This window comes from Callospermophilus lateralis, chromosome 2 (genome assembly GCF_048772815.1).
Source record: "Callospermophilus lateralis isolate mCalLat2 chromosome 2, mCalLat2.hap1, whole genome shotgun sequence".
Classification (NCBI taxonomy): Eukaryota; Metazoa; Chordata; class Mammalia; order Rodentia; family Sciuridae; genus Callospermophilus; species Callospermophilus lateralis.
The window spans coordinates 176,003,887-176,028,095 of NC_135306.1; the positions used below are offsets into that span (position 1 = coordinate 176,003,887).

Consider the following 24,209-nt stretch of genomic DNA (forward strand, 5'->3'; position numbering starts at 1 on the left):
TAATTTATGAAATGAATAAAACATATGAAGCACATAGTTAATCTATGAAGTCATTTGGAGAAAACAGTAAAGTAACAAAACAAGAACTAAACATAAAAACCAAACTAAACCCTCTTATGTTCCCCAAAGACAACACATATTTATAAAATGTAACATGACTTCAAATAGTCTTTCCTTTTGAAAATATTATGAAATAGAATTAAATCAAATAAGTGTTTTGTTTTATTCTTGACAAGTATAGTCTGCGCAATTATACGGCATATGAAATATGGACTTTTAAATAAGGAATAATGACTATAAACTAGCAGGTGGCCAATATTTCTCTCTTTGTGTTAAAACCCTGTTTCCTTTTCCAACATCTTGAATACATAACAAAAGAATCAGACCCCCCAAAATATAAGAGAATCTGAAAAAAATCTTAAATTTTGCTTTCCAAAGTTCTCAACTAGGTCAGGTCTAATTACAATAATGCTTATTAAAAGAAAAAGATGATGTGTGTATGTATATGTATATATTACTTTTATTTTTTCAGAAAATGTGCCTAACTTCCCTATCACCTTAATGTAAAAACAAAATTTAGGGAACTGCAGCTGTTAATAAAGTTGTAGCTAATTGTACCAAGATGTGCTAACGTTTCTTCTGAAGGTAACTAAAAACTCTGGAGAAAATATAAAAAGAACATTTGAAGGCACTGGGTTGCTAACAAGACTGTGAAGAAACATAGATATCAGCAGGAAATTGGAGGCTTAGGAGGGTAATTTCTGAAACTGAAGCTAGCTTTCCCCTGAGGAAAACTTTGTGAAGCTAGAGTAGATGGCAGAAAAACTTTGCAACATTGAAAATGGGTGACAATAGGCTTCGTTTTACCAGATCCCCAGAAAAACTCTCTATAATGGATAATATAGAAAGATTTCAGAACACATCTTAAAAATCCAGTATACTTAAAGCACTAGTGAACTACACTAAATAAAAAAAAAAGTAGCATTAAATGAACAAAATTATAAAAAAAAAACCGCAAATGAACAAAGTATATAAAACAGAAGATGATATAATCCACTAGTAATCTGAGAGTTACAAATTTTAAAAGAATGCATTAGGATTGTTATTAGGTGAGGATGAACAGGTACTCTCATACATACTAAGTACAAAGTGTAATATCCCTTATCCAAAATGCTTGGGACAAGAATTGTTTCAGATTTTCTTTTGGATTTTGGATTACTTGAATAGAATTTAATGAAGTTGAGCATCTCTAATATGAAGATATGATCCAAAATTCAAAACTTTATGAGTATCACATTAGTGCTAAAAAGTTTTAGATTCAGAAGCATTTTAGAATTTTAGGTATTCAGGTTAGGGATGCTCAATCTGTATAGGAAAATATTTTTTGGACACTGGTTTGATACAGGATATATTTTGTCTTTTAACCCAGAAGTCAGCTTCTAGGAATATGCTACACATGCACAGTTGGGAATAAGCAGGTCTATTCTCTGTTGTACTGTTCACTAGAACACTGGTTGAGTAATTTATGGTACGACTATCTATTCTCTAGATTCTCAAAAATATTCATAATAAAAAAGCTACAAGTAGTATTTTCTCCCTCTCACATATATAAACAAGCAGAGCAAGGATAACTACACTGTTAATATTAATTATCTCAAAGAACATAAGATTAGGGCTCTGGGAAGAACAGAAAAGGACATTCTACTTCTTATGTTATATTCTACACTTGCTCAATTTTTTTAAAACCAAAATTGTGTGTTAGTTTTACAACTGATATGCCAATAGGAAAAGAGCAAATTCTACATTGTTTGTTGATCTGAAGAACACTGATTATTAGATACTATAAAACATAGTATTATTAATGCTAATCTTTATTATTTAATTTTAAATAAAGATGGGAAATAAAATTATTCAATCAAAAATAGGTAAAATGGATTTTATAGCTACAGCTATTTAGAACAACATTGCACACTTGCTCTTAGATCTTAGGAAGATAGTTGTTAATTAATATTACTTTGAACTAATTTCCTTGTTTATTCTCACAAAATAACAGTCTACTAAAAATTAACTCTTCTGTAGATTGAAGATATAAAAAATCTCTTAAGGAATAATGCTAGTATTTACTTAATAAAACAAAAGCCATACTTACAACAAGGAATAGATTGAATTGGTCCAAGTTGTGGAAAGGTCATAAAAGCAGAAATCCCTGGCAGATCATTTTGGTTTTGATGTTCAATAGTTTGATCAGCCCAAACCACTACTTTTTTCCTTTCTACTAAATGTTCAATTTCTGTGAACTCAGATTCAAAAGCAGCATTTGATAGGCCAGCTTCTTTAAATGTGTAGTACCGTTTTCTTAGGGTTGGAAGTAAAGCATTCAATACTCTATGTAGAGAAGGTGACAAAAAAGGAGAGATAAATAAAGTTTAAATAACACTATGGTTCTCTTATATATAACACCAAAAACATTAGTATATCATTAAGATAATTTCTTGTTTCTTTTCTTTTACAATATTACTTCAATCAAATAACTGAACATATACTTAATACATCATTTATAGAGTAGAAAGAGAATCAGATGGGAATTATGAGAAAGAATTAGGTTCTTTTCTCAGTTTTCATACACTTCTGTATAATCTTGGACAAAGCACAAACTGAAGTTTCTCCTCTATGAAGTGAAGGGCAACCAGACAGTCATTATTTATTATAGACTGTTCTGAAGACTAAATGAGTATGTAAATTGTAGATAAAAGCTTTTTATAAAACAATGTAATTTACAAACCACAGGTAACATAAAATGAAATAACTAAAAGCAATGGCTTTCGGAATGAGATTCAGAGCGGTTTCAAGAAGAAGAGTTCTAGAAAAGGTTGTTGGATAAGAGGAATGTTTAAGGCATTGAATTCTTGGCTCTGATTCAAAACAAAACAAACAATAAAAATTCCAAAAAGTTCCAAAAATGTGAAACTTGAATTTTCCCCATACCATGCACTCTGCTGAATCTGTAAAATGAAAAGGATGCATGGTGTATTCTGGTATAGCCTCTCACCATTTCACAGATCCTCTCTCCAGTACTTGTTTGAGCCTTGCTCACTTCACATCTCATTCTTGTACTGTGAAGTTAGATGTGCAAGGGCTGCATCTATACTGGAGAGGCACAGACCTTTTTTTTTCTCTTATCATTATTTCTTATACACTGCAGTATAACAACTATTTATATAGTAGGAGATATTATAAGTAATCGAGAGATGATTTAAAGTATATGGAAGGATTTGTAGGTTATATACAAATACTATGCCATTTTATATGAGCTTATATGAGGAAATTAAGCATTGAGGATTTTGGTATCACAAGGGATTCAGAACCAGTTTCCTGATAATGTTGATAGACAGTTGTATAGGGGAAAATTACTAATAAAAAAGTAAATAAAATAATTATTTGAGTACCAAATCAGGTATAGTTCCTTTGTATCCATGGATAATTGGTTCCATGATAACCCAATCCCAAACCCAAAATTTGTCACCTGTTCATGTTCAGTGTAGTCATACCATTACATGTCTAACTGCATAGTAATGTGAATGAGATATGAAATGAACAAGTACCAGAGAGACTAAGGCCCTAAGAAATGAAGAGAGGCTACAGCAGAGTATATCTATATATCCTTTCAGTTCTTGGAACTGTACTATGCAGTTAACATACTAGGTCTGAGATTACTAAGAAATGCTTGCTTCTAAGGTTGATGCTTAGTTGGCCTCTTGTTAGATTTTTCCCATTATTTCTAGAACTGATATGATGAGTGGCTCACTAGTTTTATGCTTAATGCCTGCTTTCCTTTTGAAAAGTCAAATTTTGGTATATGCTAGGCAGAGGGTACCTACGAGATCAGCTTGCAATAAAAACCCAAGGCACGGAATCTCTAAAGAGCATCCAAAGTAGATATTTCATGTGTCTTGTCACAACTTCTTGCTGGAAGAATTAAGCACATCCTGTCACTCTACTGGAATAGGATTTCTTAAAACCTTGTGCGCTGTCTTCTCAAAACTTAGCCCCATACGCTTTTTCCTTGTGCTCATTTTACTTTGTATCCTTTTGCTATAATAACTAATAGTTTTGAGAACAACTATATGGGGAATATCGAGTCCTAGTAAATCAATGAACTTGAAAGTGATCTTGGGACTCATGACAGGCTCGGATTATATTTGTATTATAATCTATTTTCATATATAAGAAAAGTAACCTTAGCTTTGCAAAGTTACATAATTTCTGGAAGACTATATTGCTAATATAAGCAAGAATCAAGACTGATTCCATAACTCATATCTTTCTACTATGCCAAATTTTATGTGATGCTCTGGCTCACCAGTTCTTTAATAAGTTAGAAACTCCCCATGCCCATGCATTTTAAAATAAATCTTAAAAATATTAATCTATGTGTTTGACCTAGCAAATATAATATGGTTAAATTAAAGTCTCTTTGATGACTTTAACTCTTCCAGGTGGTCTGAGTGCTAGCAAATGAATATTTCACATCTGCTCTAGGTACAGATAGAGAAAGTATGGGGAGATTAGCTTCAGCTTCCTGTCATAGAAGAATACTCCTGGAAGTTTTTATTTCTTTTTTAAAAGTAGCCATCTAATATGACTTCTTCTTCTAAATAAAAAATGCAGATAATTAATCAGCAGTCATTCAAGAATACTAGTTGGGGCTGGGGGTGTGGCTCAAGCGGTAGCGCACTCGCCTGGAATGCGTGCGGCCCGGGTTCGATCCTCAGCACCACATACAAACAAAGATGTTGTGCCCGAATTCTCTCTCTCTCTTTAAAAAAAAAAATACTTAATACTCTCTCTCTCTCTTTCCAGACCTCCTATTAAAAAAAAAAAAAAAAAAAAAGAATACTAGTTGAATACAAGATGATTTTTAGAATGGCAGAAGACCCTTAGAGAAATAAATTTCTCATTTTCACAGAGCAAAGTGCTGCTGAAGGAGCTGAATGGCTTATATAAGGTGCAAAAAAAAAAAAAAAAAGCCATTTTTTTTTTAGATTATATCTCATAAACTAAATGACTAAAATGTTACTATTGAGTTATTTGAGCTAGCACAAATATCACAGAAAGCATCAAATAAAAGAGTACCATGTACAAATTGGGACACCTGATATTTCACAACTTTTAACAACAAAAAAATCATTCTGAAGTAATGAATAATTAACAATTGTCTACTTAAAAATTCAATTGGTGTTACTAGCAATTGCTTTAGTAGTTGAGTATTTTTGGAATTTTTATTACATTGCATATATTAAGTAAAAATAAATCTCAAAGAAAAATGCTTTGAAAACTATAAGGCACTATAAAAAAATAAGTGACTAAGAAAAAAATGACATTTTTTATGTTCTGTTTTCTTATTGCTTACTTTCTGATGCTGACAGACACTTAAAAAAATAAGGTATCTTATTCTAGATAAAACTCAATTTTCTCGCAGTAGAAAACTGAACTTCTGTGCTTTGGGTTCTTTACGTGTACAACAGTAAAATCTGTGAAACAGATGAATCCATATACTTACGCCTCAGTCCGCCTGTGCTGCTGTTCTTGAAGGCAAGCTAGATCTATCATATGTCTAATTTGTGTTTTCAAATCTTTGTTCTGGAGGTGTAAATGATGACAATAAAGATCTTTATTGAGTTCCTAGGAAAAACATGCAAAATATATTTTAAATTCTTTTAAGAAATTAAATCAAGTGAATTTTAACAAAACTTATTTTATACTGATATCAGAAGTTTTAATTTTATTTATATATATTCACATAGAAACAATTGGAAAATAAGAGTTCTGGTATAGGTAATCAATAACTTATCAGTAGGATAACATTTCAAGTTTCCTCAGAAACTGAATGTTAGGAATTCTGATGATGCATAGCTTTTTGGTCTATCAAATAGTTTACAATGCTGTGAAAATACATTAATATGACCAGTTTTTGCACAAATATCATTTCCTTAAGGAGATTCTCTGTGAAAATTGCATTTAAAGATCTTTACTGAACTATGACTTTAATACATTTCATTTTAATACATTTCATTTATTTATTCAATTTATAGTTTCTCTGCCTACAATGTAAAATTTAAACCTAGTAATGAGACTATGTCAGAATAGTTAAGACATACAGACCCAGGATACAGTATCTGGACTTTCAGACACTAAAAATTTGTTCCCCACACCCACTTGTTATAAGCTTCACCATACGCACAATTACAACAGTCTTTTGAATGCTCCCATTTTCTTAAGCTTCATCTATCTAGTGTCAGGTGTCCTTCAATATGGTCACCTAAAATTATTCTTCTTTCTTCCAACTCTCTAAACTTCAAATATAGAAAATACCAGCTAAATGATTACACTGAAGTATGAATGATGATAATACAATAACATTCTCAGCATCTTTAATTGGGAAATTTCAGTGAGTACAATGAAAAAGAGTGAATAGTTTTTGGACATTTTGAATAACTTAGCCATTAATCCCATAAGAAGGAGAGCTATGCCTGAAAACTTCCTCCTAGGAAATTTCCATAATCCATTTGGCTTTTAACTTCTGCTTTCCAATTTATAGTTGACCATTAATTCTATAAAAAGCTTAGTTGTTTATTCATTTGTTAAAAAATATTTTCTATGCTAGTGGGACTGTGACAGAGAAACAATACCATTATATTTATCTGAGATAAATAAAAGAATAAACTTATTTACATAACTCATTTTAACACTTCAACAATTATAGCATGTGTTTAAAAAATTATTTTTATGGAACCAGGATGATATGATTAAAGCAGTGGCTTATGAGTCATGGAAGTTTTAGGAATGGACTTAGTCTTGAAACAAATACTAACTTAAGCCAGATACATACAGCCTTCAGGAAGATTAGTTTATTGACTAAAATTTAAGAACTAAGTCATATGACCTCTTTATTTTTTTCCAGTTATAAAATTGTATGATTATAATCATATAAATGTGTTTACTGATATTCCTTTTATCTTTTTTCTTTTAAACACATTTCTTAATAATAATTCTTGGCTAGTTCGGCATCTTTGGAAAACAGCTTACAACTGGTGTCTGTTCTTGACTTAACACACTAGTTACTGAATCTGATTGGACAAGCACAGACTATTCTGAGAATTATAAGTAGGATGGTAATGATGGAAGCAAAGAGTATAATGAGAGGTGACATAAAATTTGAAAAGAATTAGGTGCTAGACCATAAGAAGCTTAACATATTATAATGAAGAGTTTATTCTAGACAGAAGGCACTGCACAGCAATATGATAAGGGTTTTCTTTGAAAATTTTACTTTGGTTATAGGGGAGAGAAGGCATTACATCAGAACATGACTAGAAGAAGAAAGATCAAAAGCAGCAGTCCAATAGTGGGGATGGGAGTCTGAATTAGGGTAGTATCAGTGAGAGATAGACAGAAGTTGTTAAAAAGTAGATAGCAAAACCAAAGGTTGAATGTTTTCTCTGATATGCAGATGCTAATTCACCAACAAGAGGAGGGCACTAGGGAAGGATAGAGTTACTTTAGATTAGGTAGAGGGGAATGAAGGGCGGGGAGGGGATAGAGGGTTAGCAAGGATAGTAGAATGAAACAGAGATTATTACCTTATGTACATATGACTTCATGACCAATGTGATTCTACAACATGTACGATCAGAAAAATGAGAAATTAACCCCCATTTATGTATGATATATCAAAATGCATAAATGCATTCTACTGTCATGTATAACTAATTAAAACAATTTAAAAATTTATTAAGAAAGAAAAAATAGATAGTGCAGGAGGGTATGAGAAAATAGCATCAACTTGAAGACTGAAAATATTGGGGTTTGTCCAGAGTTGTATGACCCCGGATAAGTCCATTCACAAATTTATAATGTATCAGCTTACTTACATAGGAAATAATAGCTTATAATTAGATAATTATTTCATATGTGAAAACTACAGAAAAAAAATTAAGGTAGGGTTGGGAATGGAAACAGTTTTATCTCTTTAAAAGTTATTTATAATAAAATTCAGAGAAAGCACGTATTTAAAAATCAATTCTACATTCACATTCAAGTGTAAAATTCAAGTTCTGGGGTTGAGGCTGTAGCTTAGCTCAGTGGTAGAGTGCCTGTCTAGCGTGTGTGAGGCACTGGGTTTAATTCTCAGCACCACATATAAATGAATAAATTAAAGAAAAAAAACAGTCCATCAATAACTGAAAAAAAATATTTCTTTAAAAAAAGTTCAAGTTCTGTTTAAGATAATTCTAGAAGACAGACTTAGAAAAATTAGATTTAAATATATAGAAAAAATAAGTTTGTTGACAATAATCTAAGCAGTGTTAACTTTATAAGCAGACAAGATAACAGAAGTAAATAATAATAAAAATAATATACCATATTATAAATTGTGAGCTTATAATAAATACTGGATAGAATAAGCAAGCTAGTAAATTTTTACAACTGACTTTTCTGCAACTCGAATACTAAACAAGTTCTTCAGTACTTCTATAGTTGCGATTGGGCTATAAATTATAATGTTGATTTTATGCAAAAACATACTAAATTGTAATACAAATTAAATGAAGTCATGCTCTTGAAAAGTGAACATCATTTAAAAATTATAATACATTAGGTTTTTAAATGAATACACTTAATGTCTTTGAAGTGTACATATAAAACTATTAAAATGGTAAATTTTATGTTATATTATTACACACAGAAAAATTTTTAGATCATTCATGAAAGCTTTTGCCCACTAGCAAGGATAAATAACCTAATAGAACATTATAGGTACAAGAATAGTAATAAAACTAAAAACTTTCAGTAGTTATTTGTAAATACGGTTAAGGTTTAACTTTAATAAAAATATATATTTTAAAAAAAGTCATCTTGAGAATACTACTTCAGTCTTACTGAAGCAAATAAATAAATGAAATAAATAATGAGAACAAACTAAAATACAGTTAACATTCAACAACTGCAATGTATTTTAGAGAATTTGTTCACGTTCATTGAACGAGAAAAACTTATTTGAACAGTGTTATTTTAAAATATTTTTTTCCCCAAGTTTTGGGAATTGAACCCATGGGCAATCTACCACTGAATTACATCTGCAGCTCTTTTTTTTTGAGACAAAGTTGTCAGCTGTTTTTTTTTTTAAATTAAATTTTATTATATATATTAGGTTTATAACTCAATTTTTTTTATTGGTTCTTTTTAGTTATACATGAAAGTACAATTCATTTTGATATAATTATACAAAGACAGATTATATCCTATTCTAGTTAGGATTTCATTCTTATGGATGTTCCTTTCCTATAATCTACTGAATATCTATTCTTCCACTCTCCCCCTTATTGTGAGTTAGCTTCCATATGCTACTGAAAACATTTGACCTTTGGCTTTTTGGGACTGGCTTATTTCACCTAGCATGATATCATAGTTTCCAATTCCATCCATTTACTGACAAAATTCATAAAGGCATTCTTCTTTATACATAAGTAATAATCAGTTTGGTTTTTTTACCACATTTTCTTTACCCATTTATTTGTTGAAGGGCACCTAGGTTGGTTTCATAAACTAGGTGTTGTGAATTGAGCTGCTATATAAACATTGATGTGGCTACTCTGTGTAGGATGCTGATTTTAAATTCTTTGGATCATATACCAAAAAGTGGGGCAGAAGGGTCAAATGGTGGTTCCATTTCAAGTTTTCTAAGAAATCTCCATACTGCTTTCCAGAGTGGCTGCATCAATTTGTAGTACTACCAGCAATGTTTGACTATACCTTTTCTGCCACATCCTTGCCACCATTTATTGTTATTTATATTCTTGATAATTGGTATTCTGACTGGAGTGAGATGAAATATCAGTTTAAAAATGTTTTAAAATTAATTAATTTTACAGTAGAATGTATTTTGATATATAGATCACAAATGGAGCATAACTTCTCATTCCTCTGGTTGTACATGGTTCTCGGTATAATTTTAATTTGTATCTCTAATTCAACTAATGTTGAACATTTTTCATATATTTGTTGACCTTTTGTATTTCTTCTGAGAAGGTTCTGTTTGCTTCATTTGTCCATTTATTAATTGGGCTTTGTGTGTGTGTGTGTGTGTGTGTGTGTGTGTGTTCAGTTTTTTGAGTCCTTTTCCTAGAATATAATGCTCTGAGGTGCAGGTGGCAAAGATTTTCTCTCTGTTTACATTCATGACTATTTCCTTTGCTGTGAAGAAGCTTTTTAGTTTGATACCATCCCATTTATTGATTCTTGATTTTACTTCTTGTACTTTGTGAGTCTTATTGAGGAAGTTGGTTCTTAAGCTGACATGATGGAAAGTTGGGTCTACATTTTCTTCTAATGGGTGCAGGGTTTTTGGTCTAATTTGTAGGTCTTTGATACATTTTGATTTGAGTTTTGTGCAGGGTGAGTGATAGGGGTTCAACTTCATTTTGCTACATACGGATTTCTAGTTTTCCCAGCACCATTTGTTATAGAGGCTATCTTTTCTCCAATTATGTATTTGGCATCTTTGTCTAGTATGAGGTAACTGTATTTTTGTGGGTTTGTCTCTTGAGTCTTCTATTCTATTCCATTGGTCTTCATGTGTGTTTTTGTGCCAATACCATGCTGTTTTTGTTACTATAGCTCTGTAGTTTAATTTAAGGTCTGGTATTGTGAGGCTAACTACTAAGTTTTCCTCCCTGAGGACTGCTTTGGCTATACTGGGTATATTATTTTTCCAGATGAATTTCATGACTGCCTTTTCTATTTCTAAGGAGATCATCATTGGAATTTTGATGGGAACTGCACTGAATCCGTATAGTGCTTTTGGTAGTATGGCCATATTGACAATATTACTTCTGCCTATGGGAGGTCTTTTCATCTTCTGAGATCTTCAATTCCTTTCTTTAGTGTTCTGTTGTTTTCATTGCAGAGGTCTTTCACTTTTCACTTCATTTGTTAGATTGATTCCCAAGTATTTTACTTATTTTTGTAAATGGGACAGTTTCTTTTAGCTGATTCATCATTGGTGTACAGAAATGCAATTAATTTATGGGTGTTAATTTTATATCCTGAAACTTTGCTGAATTCATCTATGAGTTCTAGATTTTTTTGGCAAATTTTTTTTGGGTCTTCTAAATACACAATAAAGTACTTGGCAAACATAGATAGTCTGAACTCTTCATTTCCTATTCGTGTCCCTTTAATTTTTTCTTTTGGCTTATTACTGTGGTTATAGTTTTAAGGAATATGTTGAATAGAAGTGGTGAAAATGGGCATACCTGTGTTGTTCATGTTTAGAGGGAATGCTTTCAGTTTTCCTCTGTTTAGAATGATCTTGGCCTTGGGTTTAGCCTATATAACTTTTACAATGTTGAGATATGTTCCTACTATCCCTAGTTTTTCTGGTGTTTAAACATAAATGGATGCTATATTTTGTCAAGTGCTTTTCCTGCATCCATTGAAACAAAAATTATGTGATTCTTTAAGTCTATTCATGTGATGAATTATAGTTACTGATTTCCATATGTTGAACCAACCTTGCATATAAAACCTAGTTGATCATTGTGCACTATCTGTTTAATATGTCTTTATATACAATTTGCCAGTATTTTATTAAAATTATTTGCATCTATGTTTATCAGGGGTATTGGTGTGAAGTTTTCTTTTCTTGATGTGCCTTGTCTGATTTTGGTTTCAGGATGACACAAACTTCACAGAATGTGTTTAGAAGAGTTTCCATCTTTTTTATTTCATGGAATAATTTTAGAAGGATTTGTGTTAGTTCTTCTTTGAATGCCTGGTAGAACTCTGCTGAGAATCCATCCGGTCCTAGGCTTTTCTGTTAGTAGATGGTTCTTTCAATTTCCTTACATGAAATTGTTCTGTTTATATTTTCAATATCCTGATTCAATTTGAGTTAGTCATGTGTTTCTAGGAATTTGTCGATGTCTTCAAGATTTTCTAGCTTACTGGAGTATCAACTTTCAAAACAGTTTGATTATCCTCTGTACTTCAGGAGTATCTATGGTGATATTTTCATTTTCATCACAGATTTCAATAATTTGAGGCTTTCATCTCTTTTGGTTAGCTTATCTTAGGGTTTAGCAATTTTATTTATTTTTTCCAAGAACCACCTTTTTTGTTTCATTGATTTGTTGAAGTATTTTTTTTTTTGGTTTCAATTTCAGTGATTTTGGCTCTGATTTTAATTATTTCTTGTGTTCTATTGATTTTGGTGTTGGTTTGTTCTTCTTTTTCCAGGGTTTTGAGACATAATGTTAGATTATTTTTGGTGTTTCTATTCTTTTAATGAATGAGTTTACTGTTATAAAATTTCCTCTTAGAATCATGTTTACAGTGTTTCAGAGATTTTGACATGTTGTATCTCTATTCTAATTTGCTTCCGCGTAGTTTTTGATTCAACCCTTGATTTCTTCTGCTATCATCATTCAATAGTGAATTATTTAGTCTCCAGGTGTCAGAATAATTTCTATTTTTATCTTATCATAGATGTAATTTCATTTAATCACGATCTTATAGAAAGCAAGGCATTATCTCTAATTTTTAATTTTTATTTTTGTATTTGCTAGGAGTTGCTTTGTGGCCTATAATGTGGTTCCATCAGAAAATGTTCTGTTTGCTGCTGAAAAAATTGCATTCTGTAATTGACAGATGAAATATTCTATATGCCTGTTAATTATTATTTTTTAGTTCTACAGTTGCTCTAGTTTTTGTTTGTAAGATCTATTCAGTGACGAGAAATGTGTTAAAGTCACCCAGTATTATTGTGCTATGATCTATTTGAGTAGAAACCCCTGCTTGTTCGTGAGATCCATGTGAGTGATATTTTTTTCCCCATACTCTCACCTTCAGACTGTGGATGTCTTTGCCTATGGAGTGTCTTGGAGATGGCATACTGTTGGGTGTTATTTTTTAACCCAATCTGCCAGCCTATATCTTTTGATTGATGAGTTTAGTCTATTAACATTCAGTGTTATTATTGAGAGATAATTTTTATTTCCTGTTATTTAGATTTATTTCTAGCTTTTTAAGTTCAATTAGATTTTCCTTTGCTAGACTATTATAGTTACTTCTTTTGCTGGCTTTCATTTTTAATTTCTATTTCCTCTTCATTCATATTTTTTGACTATATTTTGTACTGCAATATTTTTAGATGTGAATTCTTTTAACTTTTTTATTTATTGTGGAAGGTGTTTATTTCATTTTCAATTTTGAAGCTTAATTTTACTGGGTATAGTATTCTTGGCTGACATCCATTTTCTTTCAGAGCTGGGTATATACTATCCCAAGACATCCTATCTGGGTTAAGAAATTGGCTAAGATCTGGATTGATTTCCCTCTAAATACAACCAGGTGTTTTTCTCCAGCAGATTTCAAAATTCTATCCTTTTGTGTCAGGCATTTTCACAACAATAATGGGGCTTGATGTGGGTGTGTTGTAATTTTGTATATTGGGGCCCTGTAAGCCTCCTGTATTTGATTTTCTATTTCATTCTCAAGGTTTGGAAAATTTTCTGATATTGTTTCATTGAAAATATTGTGTGTTCCTTTAGTTTGTACTTCAGAGCCTTTATCTAGCCCTATGAATCTTAGATTTGGCCTTCAAATGCTATCCATATTTCTTAATAATTCTATTCATGGTCTCTTAACATTTTTTCTCCAACATCAACTTTATTTTCAAAATTATATACTCTGTCTTTGACGCCTAAAACTGTGATATTCCAAGTGGTCTAATCTATTAGTGAATGTTTACACTAAATTTTTAATTTGGTTCACTGATTCCTTCATTTTGAGAATTTCTGTTTGAGTTTTCTTTAGGATCTTTGTACCTTTGTTGAAGTGATTTTCAATTCTTGTTTTTTTTTTTTTTTCTTTTCTGATTTTACTCCTTTCATCATCTTTTCAACTCATAGTTCAGTTTAACTATGAACTTTCTAAATTCCTTCTCTGACACTTCCTCCACTCTGGTATCAATGGGCTCTTTTGTTGAGGCATTCTGGGTTGTTTGGGGTAGTTTGTTTGCTTGCTTTTTCATATTGTTCATGTGTTTACCCATCTGTCTTAATGGATTTGAAGCAGCAGAGTTTCTACCCTATGAATTTACAGTGTCTCTGAAGGTTTCTAGTACCTCACAGGTTCGGGGAACCAAATATAGCAATGACCTTACAGAGAAGCAGTATTACTGCTCTTGAATACTGTGTCACTGAGATATGAGAAAAGCCATTTCTCTTTTGTCTACCATATTATTCTTTCTTGTCAGCTGTTTTCTTATATCCAGAGTAGTTTCAGTACTCTTACAGGTAGTATGATAGAGACTGTTGCTTTCTAAGATGATTCTCTATAGTTGAATCACTGTCTTTTTTTTTTTTTTTTTTAGCATGGCTTCACAAAACTTCAATGACTAAAAACACATGCAAAATTGTATACATATGACCTCCCCAATATCCCATCTGGACATAGGACATACATAACTTGGTTCAGATTCTCAAAGGCATCTAATCTAAGATTTCCAAAAAGTTCAGAATGACTGTTCGGGAAGAAACTCTGAAAATATGTTACATGATACAACTAACTTTGTTGCGTTTTTTCTGTGCGTATCATGCTTTGGCTATTGATTTCTATATAATTGTTACTTAGACTATTAAACTATTATTCATTAAGTATTATTAAATGCTATTAGGACTTTGAATACAGAATTTCATTTAAGCTCCTAATGCCTTAAATATATTTACAGATATAAAATTAAGAAATCAATAAATAATTTGTTAAGTCAGACAATTCATGTTTATAATTGGCATTCAAGGAAATTATCACATACTAGAATTATTAAATACTCTTAAGTATAAAGCCTATTCTCTCTACAATACCTACATTCTTTTTGAGAGGAATATTTAAAAGTACTTTATAAACTGTTATGGTATTATAAAATATTACTACTAATTGGTAGGCTACTAACAAGATATTTTCCAGTCTTCTATAATGACTAAGAAGTAAACTGAGCTGTTGGCTGATCCTCAATAAATCTCTCCACTAAAAAATTACTCTATTTGTCTTTGTCTTTCTTCTTAAGAAACAAGTATCTGTTCCTTCCTGATCCTTTCATTATTCTGAACTATTGTCATTGACAATTCTTGCTAGTTTCCTCTCCACAGTCATGTTTACATTTTAAGGTTAAAGTCATTTGCTTCCACTTTTTTTTTTTTTTTGTCTACTAGTAGTGATTATAAAGCATTTATACTCATTGCTATCTGGAAAATCCATTCCTCTATTCATGATGCATTGGCTAATATCTTTAAATTATAAAAAAATTAATACATTTGAATATTAAAGGTCTCTAGCATTTGTTACTGAATATTTTAGTTCATCTCTATTTTCAGGCCTGCCTGTTTTCTCTTCCAGAAATTTGAAGATTTTTATAGCCTAATAACAATTAGCTGAAATAAAGTATAGAATTTCAGAAAAAGTATCATCAAAGTAAAGACTTTATGATACTTTTCCTTTAAAAAAAAAAACACTGAAAATATTCTTTTAAAGTATTAGGTACTTGGTTCAAAACGAGTTACTTGGTGGCAATTGCTGGTAGGTGCTTATCCCATATTTACTTTTTCTTTCTTTCTCATGAAGAGAACACCAATTTTAGGGGGAAAAAAAACCACAGCAAACTAAAAAGTCACCTTTCCAGACTTCTTTATATTTAGAAATAGTCTTGTGACACAATTCTAGCCAATGGATAGTCCTTTAGGAATTTCTGGAAAAGTCTTTGCTCTCTCAGTGTATCAATCCTTCCCTCATTTCTTTCCTCTTCTATGGTCTAGGTGTGAAATTGAAACTAGAGATGAAACAGTAATATTACAATCATGAAATAGCTGCCTACCTAGAAGATTTACTGTTAAGGGAGCAAAACAGCCCAAATTAGTAAAGACACTAAAGTCAGATTACTTGTAGCACTGTAGCTGAACAGCCATTAGCCTTGAGTATACTTTACAAATATAACCTTTGCCATTCTAATAAAGAATATCTTCAGCTAGACACAGAAATCACTGTAAACTGTAACACAATTAATACTAATCACATTTAAAACTGTTTCATACAAAATATCTAGATTTAAAAAATGTAAATTACCTACATGATGAATGCTCATGGTTTGTAATAGAATTACTTTATTCTAACTTAAGAGATACCTCATAAAAGGATGCAAATGCTTAAGAATAACAACATTTAAAAGTAACTCTAGTCTTCTGAGAGTACAGAGAAGGGAAATCTAGTAGGTATTTATTCTTGTATGAAAGATAATTTTACTCTACAAGGAAGATAAATATTAAAAGCGCAGTTTTTACAAATATTAAATCTGAATGTATAAACATCTGTACCTTTGGAATATGGCCATTCTGACCTAAGACTCTCATTTCATTTTCCACACGATGAAGCCAATTAGTATTTTCATCAAATCTCTTCAATTCTTCCTCCTTCTTTTTCTCCAGGTAGCAGCGACGGGTTTTCATCATAGCAAGTCTATGATCTCGTTTACAAGTGGCCTGAAACAAATGCATTTAAAGAGTCCATCTATTTTTATGATAGCTGATTCCATATTAGCACAGTAGTTGTGATAGTTTATTAAAGTAAGCTATGTTTTTTGTATTTAAAGTTTATTTGTCCCCTTGAAATCTCACAATACTACTACTTGCAGAAAAACAGGAAATTGAGTTATGAGTCATTTTTATAAAATTACATGTTGGTAGTTTATGGTTTTAAGAAATACAATGGCCAAATCAAAGACTATAACTTTCTAGTGTGTGTGCTACACTGCATTCCTTTCAGTAATGGCATTTATAAAGTTTATACCAGGTCAGATAAATTCCATAATTTCCTTATTCAAAATCAAAGCAGATGCATATTGTGCTCTTTTCTCCAATTTAAAAAACGTGAAGACTAGATAGGGAAGAGGGGTTAGAGGGGAAGGGAGGGGGCATGGGGTAATTAATGATGGTGAAATGTGATGATCATTACTATCCAAAGTACATGTATGAAGACACGAATTGGTGTGAATATACTATGTATATAACTAGAGAAATGAAAAATTGTGCTCTATATACATAATAAGAATTATAATGCATTCTGCTGTCATATATAAATAAAAAAATTTACATAAAAAACCGTGAAGAAATGGGGTTCTATTGCTCTGGTTTTGACTAAAATGCCTTAAGCTGGCTGATACAAATGACTGAAAAGATAACAACATACTTATCAATATCTGATTTTGTCTGGATACTGGCTCACATTCCATTATAGACATTGTGGCTAACTGTGGTGTTTACATGGTCATGAATTGAGATCAAAACAGGTCTTAAGGTTATGTCATACTCTATCAATGGAACTGTGTGACAGAATAGCTTGACCTCTCTAGGCTATTTACTGATAGGTATTGAACTAAATAATTACCAGATATAATGGGTATGCCTGAAACAATAAATCCCCATGGATTACAACCAACACTTACAGATGGTTTCAAAGGAATTAAAAAGAAAAAGCACAGAAACTAGATTTGAAATTTGTCAAAGACTCTACTCTCTTTAGGTGATAAATTCCTCTTTCTAATTAAATTTTATAAATGATATATTATTCACAGTTGAGGGCATATAAGATAAAACAAAAAAACATGATTACCTTCATCTGAATGGAAGATAGGAACTTATAAAGGATTGGGGTCAGGCAAATGTGATAACCCTAGACAAATCCTAGATGTCCATATATTTTATTGGACCTCTCCTTCAAGGGAAATATAGGGTCACTTTAGGATAGAGTATAATGATAATGGAGAAATGGTTAACAGGCACTGTCATTCTAATGAATGTTCTTCACTATTGTGATTTGTCTGGTTACCTTATCACATTCCAAACACTCTACTCTAGTTAAGACATTGATAGAACAAATTGCTTAAACAAACAAACAAAAAACAAATCTAAGTAGTTGAAAAAGACAAAATAAAACAAAACTTAGGAAGAGAAGTAGGATAGAACGCTATAATGCAAATGTTTTTCAAGAGTGGTACAGACTGACAAAGATCCCTTCAATCTTTAAAGATCCCTGAGATCCTTTCAGAGGATTCACTAGGTCAAAACTATTTTCATAAAACATGAAGACCTTATTGGTTCTTTTAATTCTTACTTACATATACTGTATAGTAGTTTTCCAGAGACTAAATGATGTGTTATATCACAACATAATAAAGAAGCAGATATGTGAATACAGCTGATACAAAAAGCAAGGCATAAAGAGATCTGCAAAAAACTTAAAACACTGCTACTCTTCTCATTACCAATTTTTGTTTAAGGAAAACATAATTTATACAGCCATAATTCACAAAGTAGTTATGAATATTATCATGCAATGGACCAAATGTTTTTAAGCGAATAATAAATATATTTTTGTAAATCTGTCTTGATTTCTTGTTCTTGTAGTACTGGGCTTCACATTTGTTAGGCAAATACTATACCACTGAGCTTACATTCCCAGTCCCTCAATTTTGATTTCTAATAGCAATAGTGGTTGATGGAATCCAACTAAATGAGAAAGCTTTGAAATCTTAAGTAATTTTTAAAGTCAGAATGGGATCCTGAAAGTTTAAGTTTAACAACACTACTTAACAGAAAATGGGAGATTTGATGTCTTGACTTCTGCTATTTAGCAGGCGTGAAAACTCAGGCAAGTTAATCTCAGTGGGTCTTCAGTCATCTCATCTGAAAAATGAGGATAAAAGTATTGTACCTGCCTGAAGGAAGGCAGCTAAATTAAATTATCTTTATTTCACTCTAACTCTTAGAAGCCAGAGCAAGAAATGATTTGTGGGTCTGAAGGTAGCGATATTTAATACCAGAAAGATCCTAATCAAAAACCCAAAAAGTGCGTTTTTGACTTTACTTCTAATGTCTATCAAATGTAATCTTTATGATGATTCTTGATGGGAATGTTTTCCATTGGGGGTCCCTCCAATGAATCATTGTTCAGAAGTGCCAAGTATTAGGGAATACACTGTAAATTATGCATATCAGACCGTGACATTAAAAGAGAAGTGTTTTCCATTAAGGATTTGACATTATTTAACATAATTTCCAGAACACTACAAAAGTCATGAGAGAACAAACACATAATTCTAAAATTTTAGGTGTTACTGTTGCACAGTATAAAAGAACTGCTAATGTGGCAAACTCACATTTCTTCATCAAAACTAATTTTACAAATTATCTTTATGTGGCCATAAAACTACTCAGGAACTTTAATATTAATTTCAGAGTCCATACTACAGAATTACTTAAAACCAAATCAATGTTATGAGATTCTTTTCAGTACTTTTAATAATAAACTTCTTTTTGGAGAGGGTCCAAAATACATAAAATTCCTTGCCTTGGTAAGCAGTATTAAGACTAAATTTCTGCATAAAAACAAAACAATTCTGCCTCTAGATGCCTTCCTATGTTTCTCAATGGCTTAACTACAACCAATAACTTAAAATGAAACAAACAAAACACACATATACACACACACAAAAACCCCAAAACTGAAGATACAAGTCAAACCTACTTCACTACTTTAAAATAGCAACGATCTAAATTAGTTAGGGATTCAACAGACCAAACCTATTAATGGCACTAAGTAGTTTATTCAAATGATTTAAAAATGGCACTCTGTTTCTACATTTTAACAATAGTACCCAGACTACCTTCAAAGACTGTCTTTGGATACAAAAATAGACTCTCAATTCTCAACAACCAAAGTTTTCACAATCTGTCCTATTATCCTATTTTCCCAATCTCTTGTCACTATTTCCCACTATGGCAGATGTGCATGATATCATGTACCAATTCTAGTCTATTCATAGTTGTTAGTTTGGCTACTTTCAAATTCAGAAAGATTATGGCAATTAGCGAAATTTGCTATGGGAAAGAAGTAGTACTAGCAAGACATATTGAGTATATGTTCTTTTATACATATTGTCCTACAATTATAATCTGCATATTATACCAAGTCAGTACTTCATATAAGAATATCTTGTTCATATATACAATCTTTTCATTCACAATGATAGCATTCTTTCAGATCTATTTTCATGTTCTTAATTCTCTCTTCAGCTACATCTAACATGCCAAAAAAAGCAGAGGGACAAGAATAAGAGCATAGGACAAGAATAAAAGAACAGGCAGTAGAATCAGCTTGCTAGAGTTTAAATCATAGCTGAGCTACCTATAAGCTCCTGCAACCATTGACAAAATGACTTAACTGTCCCTTCATTTCCTCATGTTAATTATAAGAATAATATTAATTATTTGTGGAAATTTCTCACCATCCCCATATTTGGGTGTATTATGTAGTCTGTATCTCTGTTATATTATAATTTTATTCATTTTCACAGTTTGTATCGGATAGATTTTTCTAGTATCTGAAGTTTGAGGGCTTCAGCCATATTTGCTAAGTCTGCTGACTGCTGTGTTTGGTGAACTGTGTCACCACATATTTTATACTTTTGGACTGTAAGTTCATTAGTGGTAAGAGTTGAGGGTTTGTTTCTTTAAGCTGATTTTACATTACTTCTGTGAAGTTTCCAAGAAGCATCACTGGTTGTATACTTTTTTCCCCCCCTTTTATATTAATTTGTCAACTTTAGTGGTTTTCTATAACAAAATACATGGGTTGTAAAAAATTTAAGCCTCAATCACTGGGGAAAGCATACTATGATAGCCTTCAAATGAAATTTTTTTTCCCTTACCTCTTATTATCCTGTGCTTTTTGGCAAGATTTCCTCTGCTCTCTCATCCCTTCTCATTCCAGCACAAAGGATATGAATCTCCAAGTTCCCAGCTTTATGTGGGAGTTCAAATTTCTAACTCACTATCTCTCTTGGGTATTTTACCTAAGTATTTGGTACATGCCAAAGACAGGTAGTGGGAGTGGTCTGCAGGTGTGTGAAAAGAGCAGTGTACTGTAATATTTTAAGCCTTCAGAAATCCAAGAATTTAATTTTTTTTCTGAATATATATATTTGTGGTGCTGGGGATTGAACCCAGGGCCTTGTGCATGCAAGAAAAGGATTCTATCAACTGAGTTATATCCCCAGCCCTTTTCTGGTATTCTTATGGGTTTAAAATAATGTTTGCTCTATTTTCTCCTGCTTTTCCAAGTATTTATAGAAAATGAGTGATTAAGTAATCCTGCCTATCAAATTTCTAGAAGTAGAAATTCCCATATTTTTTACATTGTCTAAAATTTAATTATAAAATTGTTCAATACCTTTTCTACTTTGTCTTCAGAACATATCATTTCTATTTGCTTATGGCACTGTTGTTGATAGAATGACTTAAGTTCATTTTCTTTAAGTAACATTTCCAACTTAAGATATTCTTGTCTGATTTCTTCCCGATTCTGAAACAAGCAGTTCAGAATTTCTTGATATCTACCAAAAATAAAACACATTACAGAATTTCATTAATTTTTTGACAAGTCATATAAAGTTTACTAAAAGAAATGAGTGAACAAAATAATCTATTCCACTCACAGAATTATACTCAATGATAAAGAATATGCAGGCTAGGAATGTTCCTACTACAAAATGTTTTAAAAGGGGTTTTAACTTTATTTCTACTGCTAGGCTTCTCTCTGTCTACCAAGGAAAATTATGTTATTGAAAAACATATGCAACTGCAAGGCCTGTGGTATTAGCAATATACTGTATTTTGTCTACGCTTATGTTTAAATATAATTTGACTACTTAGCAAAATAAAATATTTTATGTTAGGAAGAAAAAGATAAAACCTGAATCTGTACTATGATAATTCTCAAGGCCCCATGAGCAACACAACATTGTGTGTTGTTTTGGTGTTGGCTCACTGTGAAGAAATAAGCAGGAGGAGGCATAATCATATGGTGCCTCCATGGCCCCCTAGGGAAAGCAAGAGAGCCAGATTTTAGCTTCGGAATTTGTTACAGTGAAAAACACACCATACGGTTAGGTACCCCCTACAGCCTGGCTAAGAGTCAACTGACACTGCCAGGACCCAAAACATCCAAGTTTACAATGTGGTGAATCTAGAAAAGCCACACAGTTTGTTTCTTTCAAAGAGCAGAAGAATCAATAGATCTAAAGCTATTTAGAATCTATGGATCTAAAGAATCAAAGCTGGGATGTTTGATTCAGATCTCCAAAGTCCCTAATTAACTCCTATGAGATTTCTTGGGAACCTGCAATTCTGCACCTTTACAGGATCAGCAGAACAGAGGTTACAACAATATTTTAATCCTGTAAAAATATATTTTTGCTTTCAACTCATAGTTCAGTTCTGATATATGGTTGTAATATGAACAACCACATACCAGCAAAAATATCAAAGAATTAACTGTGAAGACTTCAAAGTAAAATCAAGAACATACATTTAAAAATAAATGTTCTTTGGCCAGAATTTTAGATAAATTTGTAAGTATCTGTGGTAAAAATACTGCCAATGTACGTCAGTAGTTCTTAATGAAACTCTACCGGGAATGAATAGAAGCCACAATACATTGACTTTACTGCAGTTTTATCAACCTGATAAATATTTCATAGGAAATATGTATGAACACTGTGATTTTACTGTATTGTATTACACCAACACTAATGCCAGTAAATGAAGTAAGTTATCTTTAGATTATAACCAATGGTAATTTCTTAGTTTTCTGCAACTATTTACTCAAGAAGAAAATTAAATACTTGTCAATTTTGTAATTCTGTACCAGACATTTTACATGGTGATGTTTGCTGATTAGATGAAGTAAGAAAATTAGTATCAAAGGTTTCTAAAAAGCTCATTTTAAAAAAACATCATTCAAAACAAAAAGTTTTAAAGAAATGATTAATAACTATTTCCTAGTTATTTAAAATATTCAAGTTAACCGGAAAACAAGTTTTAGAATTGTTCATTGTATTATCTTTTAGGGACTTCTTTTTGAATATTCTTTCCAAACATCTTTGATACAGTAAATACTATATATTTTTCTCTTACCTGTTTAAATTGTATAAAACATTATTAAACTTTTATAGGAAAAGACACTTTGAAAGTTCATGGCATACAAATCATGAAATTCATATGGAAAAATAAAAGACCCAGAATAGCAAAAGCAATTCTAAGCAGGAAGTGTGAATCAGGTGGTATAGTGATACGAGACTTCAAACTATACTACAGAGCAATAGTGACAAAAACAGCATGGCAATGGTACCAAAACAGGTGGGTGGACCAATGGTACAGAGTAGAGGACACAGAGAGCAATCCACAAAATTATAACTATCCTATATTTGATAAAGGGGCTAAAAGCATGCAATGGAGGAAGGATAGCATCTTCAACAAATGGTGCTGGGAAAACTGGAAATCCATATGCAACAAAATGAAACTGAATCCCTTTCTCTTGCCATGCACAAAAGTTAACTCAACATGGATCAAGGAGCTTGATATCAAATCAGAGACTTTGTGTCTGATAGAAGAAAAAGTTGGCTCCAATATACATATTGCGGGGTCGGGTTCCAAGTTCCTTAATAGGACACACCCATAGCACAAGAGTTAAAAATTTCTCCCCAAACAATTATAACAATTTTCCAAACTAACTCACTGGAACATTGGATCAAGAATTGTTAGTCTTGAGTAGTTCTAGGAAGACAATGGGTCAATTTGAAAAATAACTATTTGTCAATTCATTTATATCCAGAGATGCTCATTCAAGTAATTAAAAAACTTTATACACAAGTCCTGGTTTCCATCACTATCTGTAAAATCAAAACAAAAATTATCTCATTTCCAAAGTATGTAATACAAAGAGCAATCAGTAACTTTCTGAATTCAGTTGATTGTGTACCTCTGTGTGTGTGTGTGTGTGTGTGTGTATAAAATAAATAATGATGGTTAACACAGACTATATAACTCAATTAAAAAAAATAAATTCCTTCAATATGAGATTTTATATTACTTTACCTTTCAATTTCTCTTTCCTGAGGGTTTGAAATCATTAATTTTGTTTTGTCATTTCTATCTGTAAAGGCTTTCTGTTCTTCATAGACTTTCAGTTTTTCTTTTAACATTAATATCTAGTAGAGAGAAAATACTAGTTAAAACATAAAACAAGTTTTTTTCCCATTA

General features: G+C 31.6%; 1 protein-coding gene across 1 annotated transcript in view; it reads right to left on the reverse strand.

Moving 5' to 3' along the window:
* Positions 1–24,209, reverse strand: part of Kif18a (kinesin family member 18A) — a 66,954-nt gene that overhangs the window by 23,502 nt on the left and 19,243 nt on the right. Inside the window, exons 9-13 of the mRNA XM_076844288.2 lie at positions 24,045–24,157; positions 21,340–21,502; positions 16,428–16,592; positions 5,561–5,682; positions 2,150–2,385 (exon numbers count right to left, since the gene is read on the reverse strand). Coding sequence (XP_076700403.1) covers positions 2,150–2,385; positions 5,561–5,682; positions 16,428–16,592; positions 21,340–21,502; positions 24,045–24,157 — 799 coding nt within the window. The remainder of the gene's footprint in view (positions 1–2,149; positions 2,386–5,560; positions 5,683–16,427; positions 16,593–21,339; positions 21,503–24,044; positions 24,158–24,209) is intronic.